The sequence below is a fragment of the Paroedura picta genome, chromosome 16 (genome assembly GCF_049243985.1).
Source record: "Paroedura picta isolate Pp20150507F chromosome 16, Ppicta_v3.0, whole genome shotgun sequence".
NCBI lineage: Eukaryota > Metazoa > Chordata > Lepidosauria > Squamata > Gekkonidae > Paroedura > Paroedura picta.
In genome coordinates, this window is record NC_135384.1 from 26,695,292 (window position 1) to 26,708,621 (window position 13,330).

The window sequence follows — 13,330 nt, forward strand, 5'->3', positions numbered from 1 at the left end:
GTGGGAGGGGAGGGATTTTAGTGTGTGTGTGGGGGGGGGGTGTAATGCCACAGACCCCACCTCCGCAAGGAGCTATTTTCTCCAGGGGGCCTGGCTCTGTCATCTGGACAGCCAATCTTTGTAATCTGGAGTTCATTTATAACTCAGAGATAACCAGGCCCCGCCTGGAGGTTGGCCGGTCCGTTCCCTAATTCAGAAGAGAACCTGGGGCTGACTACGGTGGGGAAAGTAACGCTTGTCCAGGTGCCATAGTAGATTTGAGGTCTTGCAGCATTAAAAAAATGTCATTTTTTTAGAAAAATTAACTATGGGTTGTTGGGAAATCCACCTCCCCCATTCGAGCTACCTGCTAGAAAAAAAAACTTCCATCTGGAATACGTTTCCCCCCTAATCCAGATTCCTTATATAAAAGTTATTATTCTGTTGGTGGTCGTCACGCAGGGCCCTACTTCTACGGAACGCTTCACTCTGGCTTCCCGGATCACTCGTGACACAGAAAAAATAAAGCAAATGGCAAACTGCCCAGCTGATCTGTTTTTCTAAAAAAGGCTTATCAGGTCTCCTCCTGGCCACCGGCAGGGGCGTGGGGGGGGGGGCAGCTACAGTTTGGGAAACTCCTGGAGGTTTTGGGGTAGAGCCTGGGGTGCAATGTCAAAGAATCCACCCTCCAAAATATCCCTTTTCTCCACGGGAACTGATCTCTGCAGTCTGGAGGTGAGCTGCATTTTATTTGGGGAGGGGGGTCCCCCAGGACCCCCCTCCAGGCCTCATCCCTACTATAGACAGATCTTTAAAACAAAATCCGTCTTGCTTTCCCGTCCTCTTTCAGAGGATGAACGAAGAGCACAGCAGTCTGTCTGGCTTCGGGGCATCCAGGGCACACCAGCCTTTTCCCGTGATAATTCGGCTCCTGCCTGGGGCTCTGCTCCTCCCCGGTGCCAGGCGTGGGGGGGGGGGTGAAGCAGTGGCCACTACTACATGGGGGTCGGGGGGGGGGAAGGCAGTGTGGGGCTGGAGGCCAGGCAGGGCTTTGCTCACCTGCTTCCTGTTGTGGAAGGGATGGACCCTAACCACAGAGGTAGCTGGAAAAAAGGGAAAGAAAGGAAAACAAACAGGGGTGCCTCTTTGCCCTTCTCCCATTAACCCCTTCTTAATGCTCTTTGGGAGCCGTCCGGGTGCTGCTGAGCGTGCTGCAGCTTCTCACACAAGCCATCTGGAACCCAGAGTACTCCTTGCTGAGAAATGCCACCAGCTCCTCTCCGGACTGCAGAGACCAGTTCTCCTGGAGAGAATGCCTGCTCTGCAGGGTGGGCTCTGTGGCCTTGGACCACACGGAGGTCCTTGTCGTCCCCAGGCCCCATCCCCAAATCTCCAGGAGCTTTCCAACCTGGCAACCGTATCCCACCTGTACGCACCTGGGCTTGTTGGTGGATTTCTCCCTTTTACGAGACCTTATAGAGAATCTTCCCCGTGCTCCCAAACTCTCCCGAGCTTTTGGCTTGGCACATGGGACCAGCAGCCCTCCTCCCAAGGTCGCCTCGGTAGCCACTGCTGTCCTGCCCCACACGGGCTACCTCTCCTCTTGCTTTTTTGCTGGTTGACGCACCGACATACATACAGGTAATGTTTGCTGCTGGGACCCCAAACAGTGTTGCACTTATCTGCAACAGTTGTTCATTGAGATGTCTTCTACGTAGACGTACGTTCCGTCCTGGAGTGTAAAAAATACCAGATTAGTGGGAAGAGAGTCTTTGGTAGCTGCCCTGTGTACGCACAGTCCCAACGAAGACTGCAGATGAATCTAGACTAGGAGTTCCCAAACTTTTTCAGACTGCTGCCCCTTGGCTTCCAGGCCACATCTCCAGTGCTCCCCCCACACAAAGATACGAACACCCCCCTCTTTCCTGGTGTTCGGTTTACTGCAAATTCAAAACACGCTACGTTGCCTACGCTTCTTTTTTGGCTGTGCTGCAGTGGCCTTATTGTAGACTGGGGAAAAAGATATAAGCTCTTTGTAAAAGTTACTTTGGGTCCTCGTTAGGGAGAAAAACAGGCAAGCAAGGGAAAATCTCATGGCCAGGATCAAGAAGGAGGCGGCTTTTCCAGCCTCCCGAAGATGGAGACTTTGGGGGAAGGGTTGCCGACTCCGGGTTAAGGAATAACTGGAGATCTGGGGTGGAGTTTGGGAAGGATACAGTCTGAGGAGGGGACGGAGCTTAGCAGGAATATGGTCCCAACCGTCCCCAAATCCGAAAGTTGTTATTTTCTTCAGGAAGCTAAGCAGGTCAGCACTGGGATGGGAGACCACGAGGAAGTCCAGGGTCGCTACTGCCCAGAGGCAGGCCATGGCAAGCCACCATGGGACGTCTCTCGCTAGGAAAACTGCCCCTTGGATCCTTCCATCGCCCCCAGGCAATGCCCACTTTGGGAGTATTGCACAAAAATGTTTTGCAGAGTGTCCCACATTCTTTTGTTAAGGCCCTAAGCAGCAGCTGAGCAAAGAATGCAGGACGAGCATTTTAAAAAACCCAAAATATACCCGAAGGCACACCAAATCTTATTCCACAATCACCTCGTATCATCCTGGCTGGTTGGTCTCTGTCGTGCAAAGATGTGCCAAGATGGAAACGCTCCTGTTTATCACAGACGGCTTCCCAAAGGTCAGTGAATAGATATCCAAAATTGGTGACAAAAAAAGAAAAAGGACATGCTTCAAACTGCAGAACTTTGAAACTGTTTTGCGCACTGTTTTCTAAGAGGGAACTGTTTCTCTGCACTCTTTTGTTTAAGATGTAGCCCATGTCAGGCCATTGGGGCTGAGGTTGAGACCTGAAGGGCACTTGTCAGCTGCTGTCTGTACCTGTAGACAAAATGAGAAGCCAGAGAATTAGGCAAACCCCCAGGTGAACCTTGGTTTTGTCAGGCAGTGGGGCCCTGGGGTTCTGGACCTGACCCCTCGCAAGTTGAGTGTAAGGTCTTCGTATTTTAAGTACTGTCAACTGCCAAGGACAGAGGTACCTATTAACACTAGACTTTTACCCATTTATGTGCAACCATCTGTGTTCCTATCCTGAACTGCTTCTGCGGGTGGGGTCCCAGGAGACTTGTCCTCTAAATGCCAAAGAAAAGAGGAAAGCAATAATAAAAAAAGATTCCGCTTTCCGCCAGGTATCATATCAAACAGATCCAATTTGGGAGCTGCACTGCCCCTACAGCCACATTTAAATGTTTTTAGGGAACGCTGGTTTTGTCTTGTGCAAGCCTCTAATTGGGTTTCAGCTGCAGGGATTTTCTCGGGGAGGGCTACAGGGGCTCTTGTTCCCCTTCTGTGTTTTAAAATTTTGGGATCGCAAGCTGTCTTCAGCGTGAAGAGCTGTAGATGTTGAAGCAAACATGCAATATTGATTGTGACTTTAGTTAATGGAAATCCATGTTTCTGGTCAAAGTTCTGAGTAGAGAGGGAACGAGTAAAAGGAAGCATACCAGTCGTCCAGAATTGAGGAGGTCTAGCTCAGCGGTGGACAGACTGTGGCTCTCCAGATGTCCATGGAAGGCCTCATGGGAATTGTAGTCCATGGACATCTGGAGAGTCACAGTTTGGCCAACCCTGGCTAGATCGCTGCAGGGGAAGCCAATTTTTCTCTAGCTTTTGCTGCCATCCAGTGGCCAGAAAGGAAAACTACAGCATAGACATATATACTACATGTACACATATATACTACAGGGCTACTGCCTGATTCTAGTGCTTTCACATGCACTGTGGCCCGTTCCTTGCAGTCTAGGTGGGGGCAGAAGGCAGAAGACAATAAACACTACTGAAGTTTGAATGCGAAGCCATGATTTCTATATCAGTCTATTCACTGCCTGATGGGAGTCTCAAAGCGGCTTATGATCATCTTCCCTTTCCTCTCCCCACAACAGGCACCCTGTGAGGGAGGTGGGGCTGAGAGAGCCCTGATGTGACTACTCTGAGAACAGCACTATCAGGGCTGTGACTAGCCCAAGGTCACCCAGCTGGCTGCATGTGGAGGAGCGGGGAATCAAACCTGGCTCGCCAGATTGGAAGCTGCCAGTCTTAACCACTACACCAAGCTGGCTCTCAGCTTAGTGTTGCCACCCTCCAGGTGCCCCCTGGATACCTCTCACTATTATAATGATCTCCAGGAGATCATAAGCAGCTCCCCTGGAGAAAAGGGCTACTTTGGCAGGTAAGCTCCATGGCCTGAGGTCCCTCCCTGGGCCCCACCCACAAATTCCCCAGAATTGGCAAGTCTAACTCTTTAAACAGAGGTTGGAGAGCCATCTGACAGAGAGGCTGATTCTGTGAAGGCTCAAGGGTGACAGTGGATGAGCGAGAAGGGTGTGAACGTCTTGCACAGTGCAGTGGGTTGGACTAGATGACCCAGGAGGTCCCATCCAACTCCATGATTCTAGGATTCTAACCCAGGTACACCTTGACTGGTACAGAATTGCTCAATAAGTGTGAGCAAAAGCAGTGTAACAGTACAATCCTGTGCAGAGCCATCCAGTCACAGCTGACTTAGGATTTTCAAGACAGAGGATTCTCGAGACAAGAGGCCTTCAGGCGGGGTTCACCATTGCCGGCCTCTGCGTCACAACCCTGGACTTGCAAACACAAACCCCATCCAAATACTGGCTGAGGCCAGCCCTGCTTCGCTTCTGAGATTGGGTGATCATATTGATCCTGCCTTGAGCTGGGGGTTGGACTAGATGGCCTTTATGGCCCCTTCCAACTCTATGGTTCTAGCCTGGCCTATCTAGATCAGAGAATAGAGCTACTCCGGTCTAAACCCACAGGAGTAACTCAACCCAGGATTGTGCTGGTGAGCTGTGAATTGGGTAGGCCCCGGTTCAAATCCCACCCTGCCTAAATCGAGCTCTTCTGAGCCCACAATATGATCAGCATAGGACAGGCCCACTTGGCCAAGCTGTTGGTTGGACGGGTTACTAAAATACAGAACGCTCCATAAAGCCGGGAAAGTGTTACACGGAATCCGACCACTTCCCCGTGGATTTCAAGCGAAGCAGCCTTGTCCTGTTGCTGCTTATGAAGGCTCCTCCCTTGCCACAAATGTGGTTCGTCTTTTACGATCTTACAGGATTCTTGCTCTTTTCTGCTGTGGCTTTCAGTCAACCGGCTCATGGGAAGAGACACCGACAAATGGGCTTCCTTGCAGGGCTGGGAGGAGGTTCTTCGGCCAAGGAAAGAAACAAAATCCGAGAGGGAAGACGATGCTCTGCTGTTCTTCTAAGGCCGCAACCTTAAACGCATTAGAGGCTAAATCCCAGAGGGACAGAACATTTTTACATAAACAGACTTAAGAGTTGGCATAAAGGCGGCTAGCCGTGCAAAGATACATCCTGCAATTTCCCAAGCTCTGAAGCACACCCCGTGAGGTAGGTGGGGCTCAGAGCACTATCAGGGCTGTGACTAGCCCAAGGTCGCCCAGCTGGCTGCCTGCAGAGGAGCGGGGAATCAAACCCGGCTCGGCAGATTAGAAGCTGCCGCTCTTAACCACGACACCACGCTGTTTCTCAGGTACCCTGACCCAGGGCGCAAGATGTTTGTTCATCTTCCGAGAGCCACAGATGCCTTCGCTATTATCAGCCGAGGCCCCGAGGGACGGGCTGCTTCATCTCTCCTGCCTGCTTGGGAGCTTCGTCAGCCAGGGCTCCTCTCTGCCTGAGGAGCTGAGGGAATCCCGGTCCCTGGGAGCTCAAGCCAACCGCACCACACTCTGTAGCCCCAAGCACGGCCTTCCCAAACCATGCCCAAATGTGAGGAAGAGCATGCTGCAATTGTGCGACACTTTGGAAGCTGCACTCTGCACGGGTCCAGGGATGAGGCAAGGTTTCAGGGGCACATTATAGACGTGAATAAACAACAACAAGAAACAGCAGCAGTCTTCCTTCTTCCTTGTTGATCTGGTTAGTGGTATACTGGCAGGGCTTTTGCAATGGATTCTCACATACACCCCACCACCACCACAGCCGCGGATTATTAGCCATATGCACTTACCGGAAGACGAAGCAAGGTGAGCCTAGGCAAACTGGGCTTTGTGCTTTCCCACATGCTAAGTAACACACCGTTAATCCACTTACAATGCACTTTGCCACTGGATTTTCCTGTGCGAAATGGCAAGATTGACTCGTACCTTTTCTGCAGTTGCTCTAGGCTTCATAAACTTCCGCAGAGATATCAGGAGGTATCAATGGGCGTCACGTTGGGGACCCCTGCTTTAATGTGCAGTCAGGCCCCGCAAATTTTGCCAATGATCTGCCCAGGCTTGCAGAATGACAACATCCTTCTCCTTTCCCACAGCCAGTGGTACTCTTTAGGGATACGGTTTTATTTTTTGGGACACATTTCTATCCAACTTGTCTCCTCAGATTGGAGTTGCTATCTTCTCTATCAAGCCTAACTCTCCCTCTACATCTGATCCCTTTCAAAAGCAATTTAATCTTGTGGATGTAGATTCTGTGAGTTAATTCTACATTGCATGAAAAGGGATTTCTTTTGCTTGAGACTGCTCGGTCAGAACAGTTTTATCAGTGCCGTGGCGAGCCCAAGGTCACCCAGCTGGCTGCATGTGGGGGAGCAGGAAATTGAACCCAGCTTGCCAGATTAGAAGTCCGCACTCCTAACCACTACACCAAGCTGGCTCTCTAACCTAAACCTAAACAATGCTTATAAAACCTAAAACAGTCCCAGCCCAGGTGGCTCAGAGTACATTTCAGCGGTCATTCAGTTCCCACTCCCAAAATACCTTGTACTTGATGCGGTAAAGAACAGCGATCCACTAAAACTCAATCAAGTTCTTTGCATTCTGGTCCGGACACGTCAGGCAGACTCCCCTGGGGGAGCTCGAAAGCACAACATGAAAAAATAACAACCTCCTTTCCCCAGCTGTTGCCGTGCTTGGTGTTGCTGAGATACACTGCTCCTAAGCGTGGAGGTGCCATTCAGCTACTACAGCCGGTTATCAGCGGAGAAAAAGAACCCAAGGCTTTTCATAGCTGTTGAAGCCGCTGCCCCCTCACCACAGCACGGGGGAGCATAACTTTGAACACACACAAACACACACACACAAGCACCCACATCTTCAACCCCTCCTGTCAAATGCAGCAATGAAGGGAAGATGGAAACTCACCGGAATCTTTTTATATGAAATAACAACTGCTTTATATACATATCTGAGAAGAGTGGAGCACAGGCCCTGCAAACGGAGGGAGGGGTTTCACGGGGAGGAGGGGGGGGAAAGAGTCTTCTCCCCCATTTCCTATTTTGTTTTCGGTTTCAGCTTGTCGATCCCAAAGCCACTAAAACCTCTTGACAGAAAGCAACAAAAAAAAAATCAATAACAGATTGCAAGGGGAACCTCCACCTGCCCTCGGACATCTCCCCACCCCTAGCCCAGTACATAACAGAGGTTTTTTTTGCCGCTGGTCACAATTTTTTTTTAAAAAAAGGTCATAAAAACACAAACATGTTAGATAAATCAGAATATTACGGGCGTTTTGAAATTTTTCGGCCAGAACCCACAGAAACTTCTGAAATAATTCTGTGAGCCCCTGGGACTGTTAGTCTGATGTTCCCCTAATGGCACCCCCAGCCCAACAGCAAGGGGAGGGGTTGGTGAATACGGGATAGAAGTGATTTGTTTAAAGCCCGGGGACAGGGGGAGGGGGATAAAAATCTTCCTGGACAGTGTCCAGAATCAACATTTTGGATGGAGGCCTTTGTCTCCCCCAATCCACTGCCCAAAATATTTTTTTTTCAAAGAAAGCAGCATATTAGAACACAGGAAAATGGAACAAGGCCACCGATTCAAGGGTGAAGAGGGGGAAACATTTCCTTCTCACAAAACACTGTAGAGCAGGGGTAGTCAACCTGTGGTCCTCCAGATGTTCATGGACTACAATTCCCATGAGCCCCTGCCAGCAACCGCTGGCAGGGGCTCATGGGAATTGTAGTCCATGGACATCTGGAGGACCACCGGTTGCCTACCCCTGCTGTAGAGTACAAAAAAATGATCACCCCGGATTATTTCTTCCATTTCTTTTTAAACCCCATGAATCAAGGTTTAACATTATTGCTTTTAAAGCGAAAACACAAAAAAGTGTATGATCTTCCAAACGTCCGTGTTTACAGAAAATGGGGAGGCCTTTTAAATTGACGCAGAACACAAAGCCTTGTTTTGCTGCCCAGATTTGTTGCTGCTAAAAAAAAATGGCAAGAACGGCCAGATTTCAGCTTTGTGATCACTGACGGGGCCAAAATATTTGTGGTCAGTGCAAGCAGTTTAGGAAGGAAGAGCAAAAACCCGGCAATGCACATTGACTGACGCTGGTTTTAATAGCAGAGTGAAACATCGACTTAACCCCCCCCCCCAATCCCATCCGGAAATATATGAGATTTTTAACGGAGGAATCCTGTGTGGAGTTAGGCCAGGTTAAAAGCAGAGACACCGAAGGCATGGACTGCAGCGAACTCTACACAGGACTGCACTCTCAAGAATTAGACCCCCAAGGCCTCATTAAAAAACAACAACAGTTTTTATCTAAAAGAAAATTGTGACCAGCTCCGTAAAAGAACCATGGATGGCTTTTGTTTTTTGCTTTTTCTCCTCGCCACCTTCTTCCTAAAAACCCTTAAAACGTCAAAACTTTTACAAAGCTTTCTTTTGAAAAACGTAATTTTATATATTTTATATATTTTTATATATATAACATTTCTTCTCTCTTAAATGAATCCTTCCCTCCTTTGCTCTGTGTACTTTTTTTTTTCCTTTTTAACCTGAAGAACTAATTTTACTTTTATTTTTTTGTCTTTTATTTGCTGGTGACATTTTTTTTTAGGCGTGTGTGTGCGGGCAAGGAGCCGGGGAGGAGAGACGGGGGAGGGAAGGGGAAGACGTTCGGGGACTTCGAGGATTAGGAACGAGATTGAGCAATTAAAAAACAAAACAAAACAGAAAAACGTTAACCACCTTCCCCCTGAAACATCTGAAATGCAAACAGCCAGAGAAAACACTTCATTTCACTGCAACATGAAACTGGCGGTGACCCCTTTGTGGAGTTGTGCATATGCTCACAACAGGGTGAAGGAGAGAGTGGTGGCTGGAGGGGGGTGTGCCACAAAGGAGGCGAGTCTTTTTTGTTCACTGTTCAGGTTTTTTGCATCCTTCCCAAAGTCTCACTCCTGGTTTTGAGCGTCTGTCCTTCAGAGCTACATGTCTATCGGCGGAGAATTCGAAGCTGTGCCTCCCCAGTGGGGGGAAATAGGGTCTTTAGAGCAAGCAGAACCCTGTTTTTTTTTTTTTCTGGAACGGTTGAACGAAAGATAGTGTGCTGGTATGGAACAGGTACACGGAGCCTGCCCCCCCTCCCCCCCTTTCAGGTCTGACCACAGCCATGTGACATGGGCACGGTGCGGGGAGAGATGCTCGAGGCAGCAGGCCGCCCCCGCTGCCTCCCCCTCCCCTCGAGCCTCAAACATTTGTCCGGGCTTCCCGGGGAACAAACGATCAAAGTGTGTGGCGAGGGTTCGGGAAGGGGGGGGGGGGTCACACAGCTTGTCCTGGTGGCTAGAATGGTCATGGTGAATGCGTGGCAGGACTGCTTCTGTTGGAACTGGGAGAGAGGCTGGGGCTGCAGCTGCCGGGAGGTGGGGCTAGGCTGCCTATGCGAGAGGGGGCCCCCGTTGGGGCCCCCAAAGCGTCCATGCCCTCAGAGTTCTCCAACATCTCCTGGATGAGGGGTGGCATAGATCCAGGGATCTCCATCTTCAACGTGATCACCCGTTCAGCACCTGCAAGAGAGGAGACTGCTTTCAGAATACGGAACACAAATTGGTCGCCCTAGGGTCCCCTCTCCTCTTCATATACTTAATGCTCAGTGGAATTAAGGTTCCAGAGAATTCACAGCAGGACAGGAGGGAGGGATGTATGTCTGCACAGAAGACCATTCATTGAACAACAGTTAAAGGTAAGTGCAACTCTGTTTTTCCTCATTTCTCCTGCAAACAGACTGGGATCACCCGGCCTTCTGGGGGACTGGTTTCTAAAGCACACAGGGTTCCAGGTCCTCTTTCCATTGCCTGCTGCTGCTCCAAGTAGCAGTGGTAAGCAATCTTTTTTTAACCTTCATTGGTGTTTCGAGTATGATGAGGTCACTTCTAGAGAAAACCTGGGAGTGACAGCAGTAGCTCAACGAATTGTTGGAAACACTACAGTAAAACCACAGAGTTTCTGCCAATTCCCAGAGCTACTGCCATGCTTCTGGATTTTTCTGGAATTGACATCATCATGTTCATGCTGTCTGCCCAAACCTTCTCACGAGTTGCCTGGCAACCCTACTCTCAGTATGTATTTGGAGAGGAACTGGAGGCTGAGGCTACCTATCAATGAAGGCGATTCCTCCATAGATGTAACCCATGTATTGTTCCTCACTACATTGCACCTCCTTGTGCCTGATTCACGTTTCCTGTCCACAACTTAAGTCTCCTGCTCATGGTACGGGCCCAGATATTGGTGAGGTCATAACTCTGCCTCCCTCTTCCTATTCTGCAACTTCCCATCACACCTGGCCCACTGGGTCATGTGTTTTCTATCTGGAGGTTCATGAGGTCATGTGCTTACCTCCTGGAGGTTAACAGCAGGTTCCAAGTCTGGAAAGGTCAAAGTTGTAAAAGGCAGAAAAAAGAGACCAATGCTGAGAGTTTGTAGTCTCAGCCCCCTTACCCTTTGCGCTAATGCTTCGCAGGTCTGTGATTTTCATTAGCATTTTGGGGAACATGTGAGGCTTGCTTGGCCTTCGCTTCCTCACGTAGATTTTCAGGGCCTCCAGCAGCGGCTCCTGTAACTTGTCCACTCGGTCCGGCTGCTCCAAATCTTGCCGATCTAGTGGCAGAGGGAATTGAGGAAGGAGAGAGTCAGCAGTGGGATAAAGCCCTGAAAAAGAACCTAACTCTGTTTCTGAAATAACCAGTTTCCTTCAAGTGTGAGCAATGAAGTCTCTGAAGAGAAGGCAGTTTATGCAGAGATTATCACATATGGACAAGTGCTTTACAAGCAGTGGACGAAAGGCTATTCCGTTCCTGTTTGTCAGGAGGAGGGAACCGGGGAACCACATGACCCAGAAATCTCTCTTTCCCTTTGGAGGCATCTTAAGGCAATACTTAACATTCTTCGCCTGCATACCCTGAGACGTGCTCAGCTGTTCAATGGTCAGAAACAGGTGGAAAACATCCACATTTTAGGCAGCTGTTCAAAGGTATGGCCAGACCCACCCAGAAGAAGATGGCATCTCTGATGCCTTTTCATAGAATCACAGAGTTGTAAGGGACCATACAGGATAGCCCTCTAGTCCAAGCCCCTGCTCAATGCAGGATCAGCCTAAAGCATCCAGGATAAGGATATGTACTCTGTGGGCACTGATTTGTTGGTGTTAGAACCTGGGCATTGCCAGCTAGGCCCTCTCTCCTCCCCAATAGTAGGTATCAGTCTTGGGTGCAGGGCTTGTTTTATTTAGCGCCTGTGGCTGTGTATTTTATGTTGCATCAGTCTGTCCTTTTAATGGGGGTTTTAATGGGATTTTTAAGGAGGACATTGTAACCTGCTATGAGCCACTGTATGGGAGTGGCGGGATATAAATCACTTAAAAAAATAAAAATAAAAATAAAAATAAAAATAAAAATAAAAATAAAAATAAAAATAAAAATAAAAATAAAAATAAAAATAAAAATAAAAATAAAAATAAAAATAAAAATAAAAATAAAAATAAAAATAAAAATAAAAATAAAAATAAAAATAAAAATAAAAATAAAAATAAAAATAAAAATAAAAATAAAAATAAAAATAAAAATAAAAATAAAAATAAAAATAAAAATAAAAATAAAAATAAAAATAAGCTGTCGGGCCACTGCTTGGACACCGACAGTGAGGGGGAGCTCACCACCTCCTTAGGCAGCCAAGATTTCATAAATGCTCTATTCAGTTTTAAATTTAGCTGTTCTTAGGGCTACGGCTAATTAGGAAACATCAAAATCTGGTTCTCCTGCCCAGCCACCCAAAGTGTAGGGGCTTGGCTTGTACCCAACTGGTAGCACAGATCCTAGAGGGAACAGTCTATGTTGCTTGGGCTGGCCGAATACCTTGAACCTCCCCTCGTGTGCATACATGCCTTCTCATCCATCCACAGAATAAAAACCCCACAAGCTCTTGGAAGGCCACTGCTAGAAAGCATTTCCTCACTTTGCCATCAGGTGGCACTGTTTGGCAGGGATGGGTGGCACACGCTCCTTCCTTGCCCCCTTCCCCTAGGATCAGGCCCTACGTGGGGATGTTTGCAGGGAGGGCAACAGCAAAATCCGGTACTTGGCAAGGCATAAGTAATGCTTAAATTAGGCTACGCAAATGTTTGTAGCTCGGAGCAATGCAGAGGAAATAAAGGTATGTAGGCCACAGCTCCAGGACCCGTGTCTTATGGGGGTGTGCCTCCTAACTTTGCAGGAATTCTTGGGCAAGGACCACACGCCGGGAATGCTCAATTTCTCCTTCTCCAAGTTAAAATTCCCAGGGCTAGCTTTCTTGGGAGAAGCCAAGATCAAGTGCTCCCCCCCCCCCCACACACACACACCATGAAACCAGAGCAAGAGAGACGGTTTGTAGCTTTTAGAATTAGGAGGCAGGTATGTGGGGAGGAACCAACTATTTGACAGAGCTCTGCATTTCTGTTATTTTGCACATTTTAAAACAGAGCATTCCCAGTCCACAATGGCTAGGCTGCGGCAGGCTAAATATCTCCAACCGTTCCGCACAAAGCTTTGTTTTGTTTTCAGTGCATAGTTAACGCTAAAAGCCTGGCCCTTGAACCTCGGCAGAAGCAAGTTATAAAACTTTTTGTCTGGACTGCTCCACTTTAGGCACAGGGTGGCAACAGTGGACAGAAGGTCTCTCTCTCTCTTTCTCTTTCTCTCTATTTATCAAGGCTCCCCTCCACACAAAAAACCCACATTCTTCGCACATTGAAAAAACAGCGTGCAAGGAGGTTCGGATGAGCCCAACTCCTTGGAATAAATGCATCGCGAGTTTCAAAAGAGAACCCTGGACTGTCCAAACACGTAAACTTCCCCATAAGCCGCCAGGAATTGGACTGTCCAGGAAAAGCTTAATCACTGGACTCTAATGAGCATATAAATTGGCCCTCGTCTTGTCTCTTCCACAGAGCGGGTTTTTTTTTTTTTTTTTTGTCTTCATTTATTGTGAATGCTCACTCCTGGGAGCGCTTGCGGAACAACACGATTTCT

At 48.4% G+C, this 13,330-nt stretch overlaps 1 protein-coding gene across 9 annotated transcripts in view; it reads right to left on the reverse strand.

Moving 5' to 3' along the window:
• Nucleotides 1–7,174: 7,174 nt before the first annotated feature.
• RARA (retinoic acid receptor alpha) overlaps nt 7,175–13,330 on the reverse strand; it is a 162,726-nt gene continuing 156,570 nt past the window's right edge. For 8 of the 9 annotated variants that reach the window (XM_077313706.1, XM_077313707.1, XM_077313705.1 and 5 more), the window contains 2 exons: nt 10,764–10,922; nt 8,006–9,832 (listed from right to left, as the gene is read on the reverse strand). In XM_077313706.1, the coding sequence (XP_077169821.1) occupies nt 9,618–9,832; nt 10,764–10,922 (374 nt within the window). In that variant the 3' untranslated portion in view covers nt 8,006–9,617. Of the gene's footprint in view, nt 7,913–8,005; nt 9,833–10,763; nt 10,923–13,330 lie in introns of those variants that run through there. The other variant, XR_013226965.1, reaches the window with a different exon arrangement.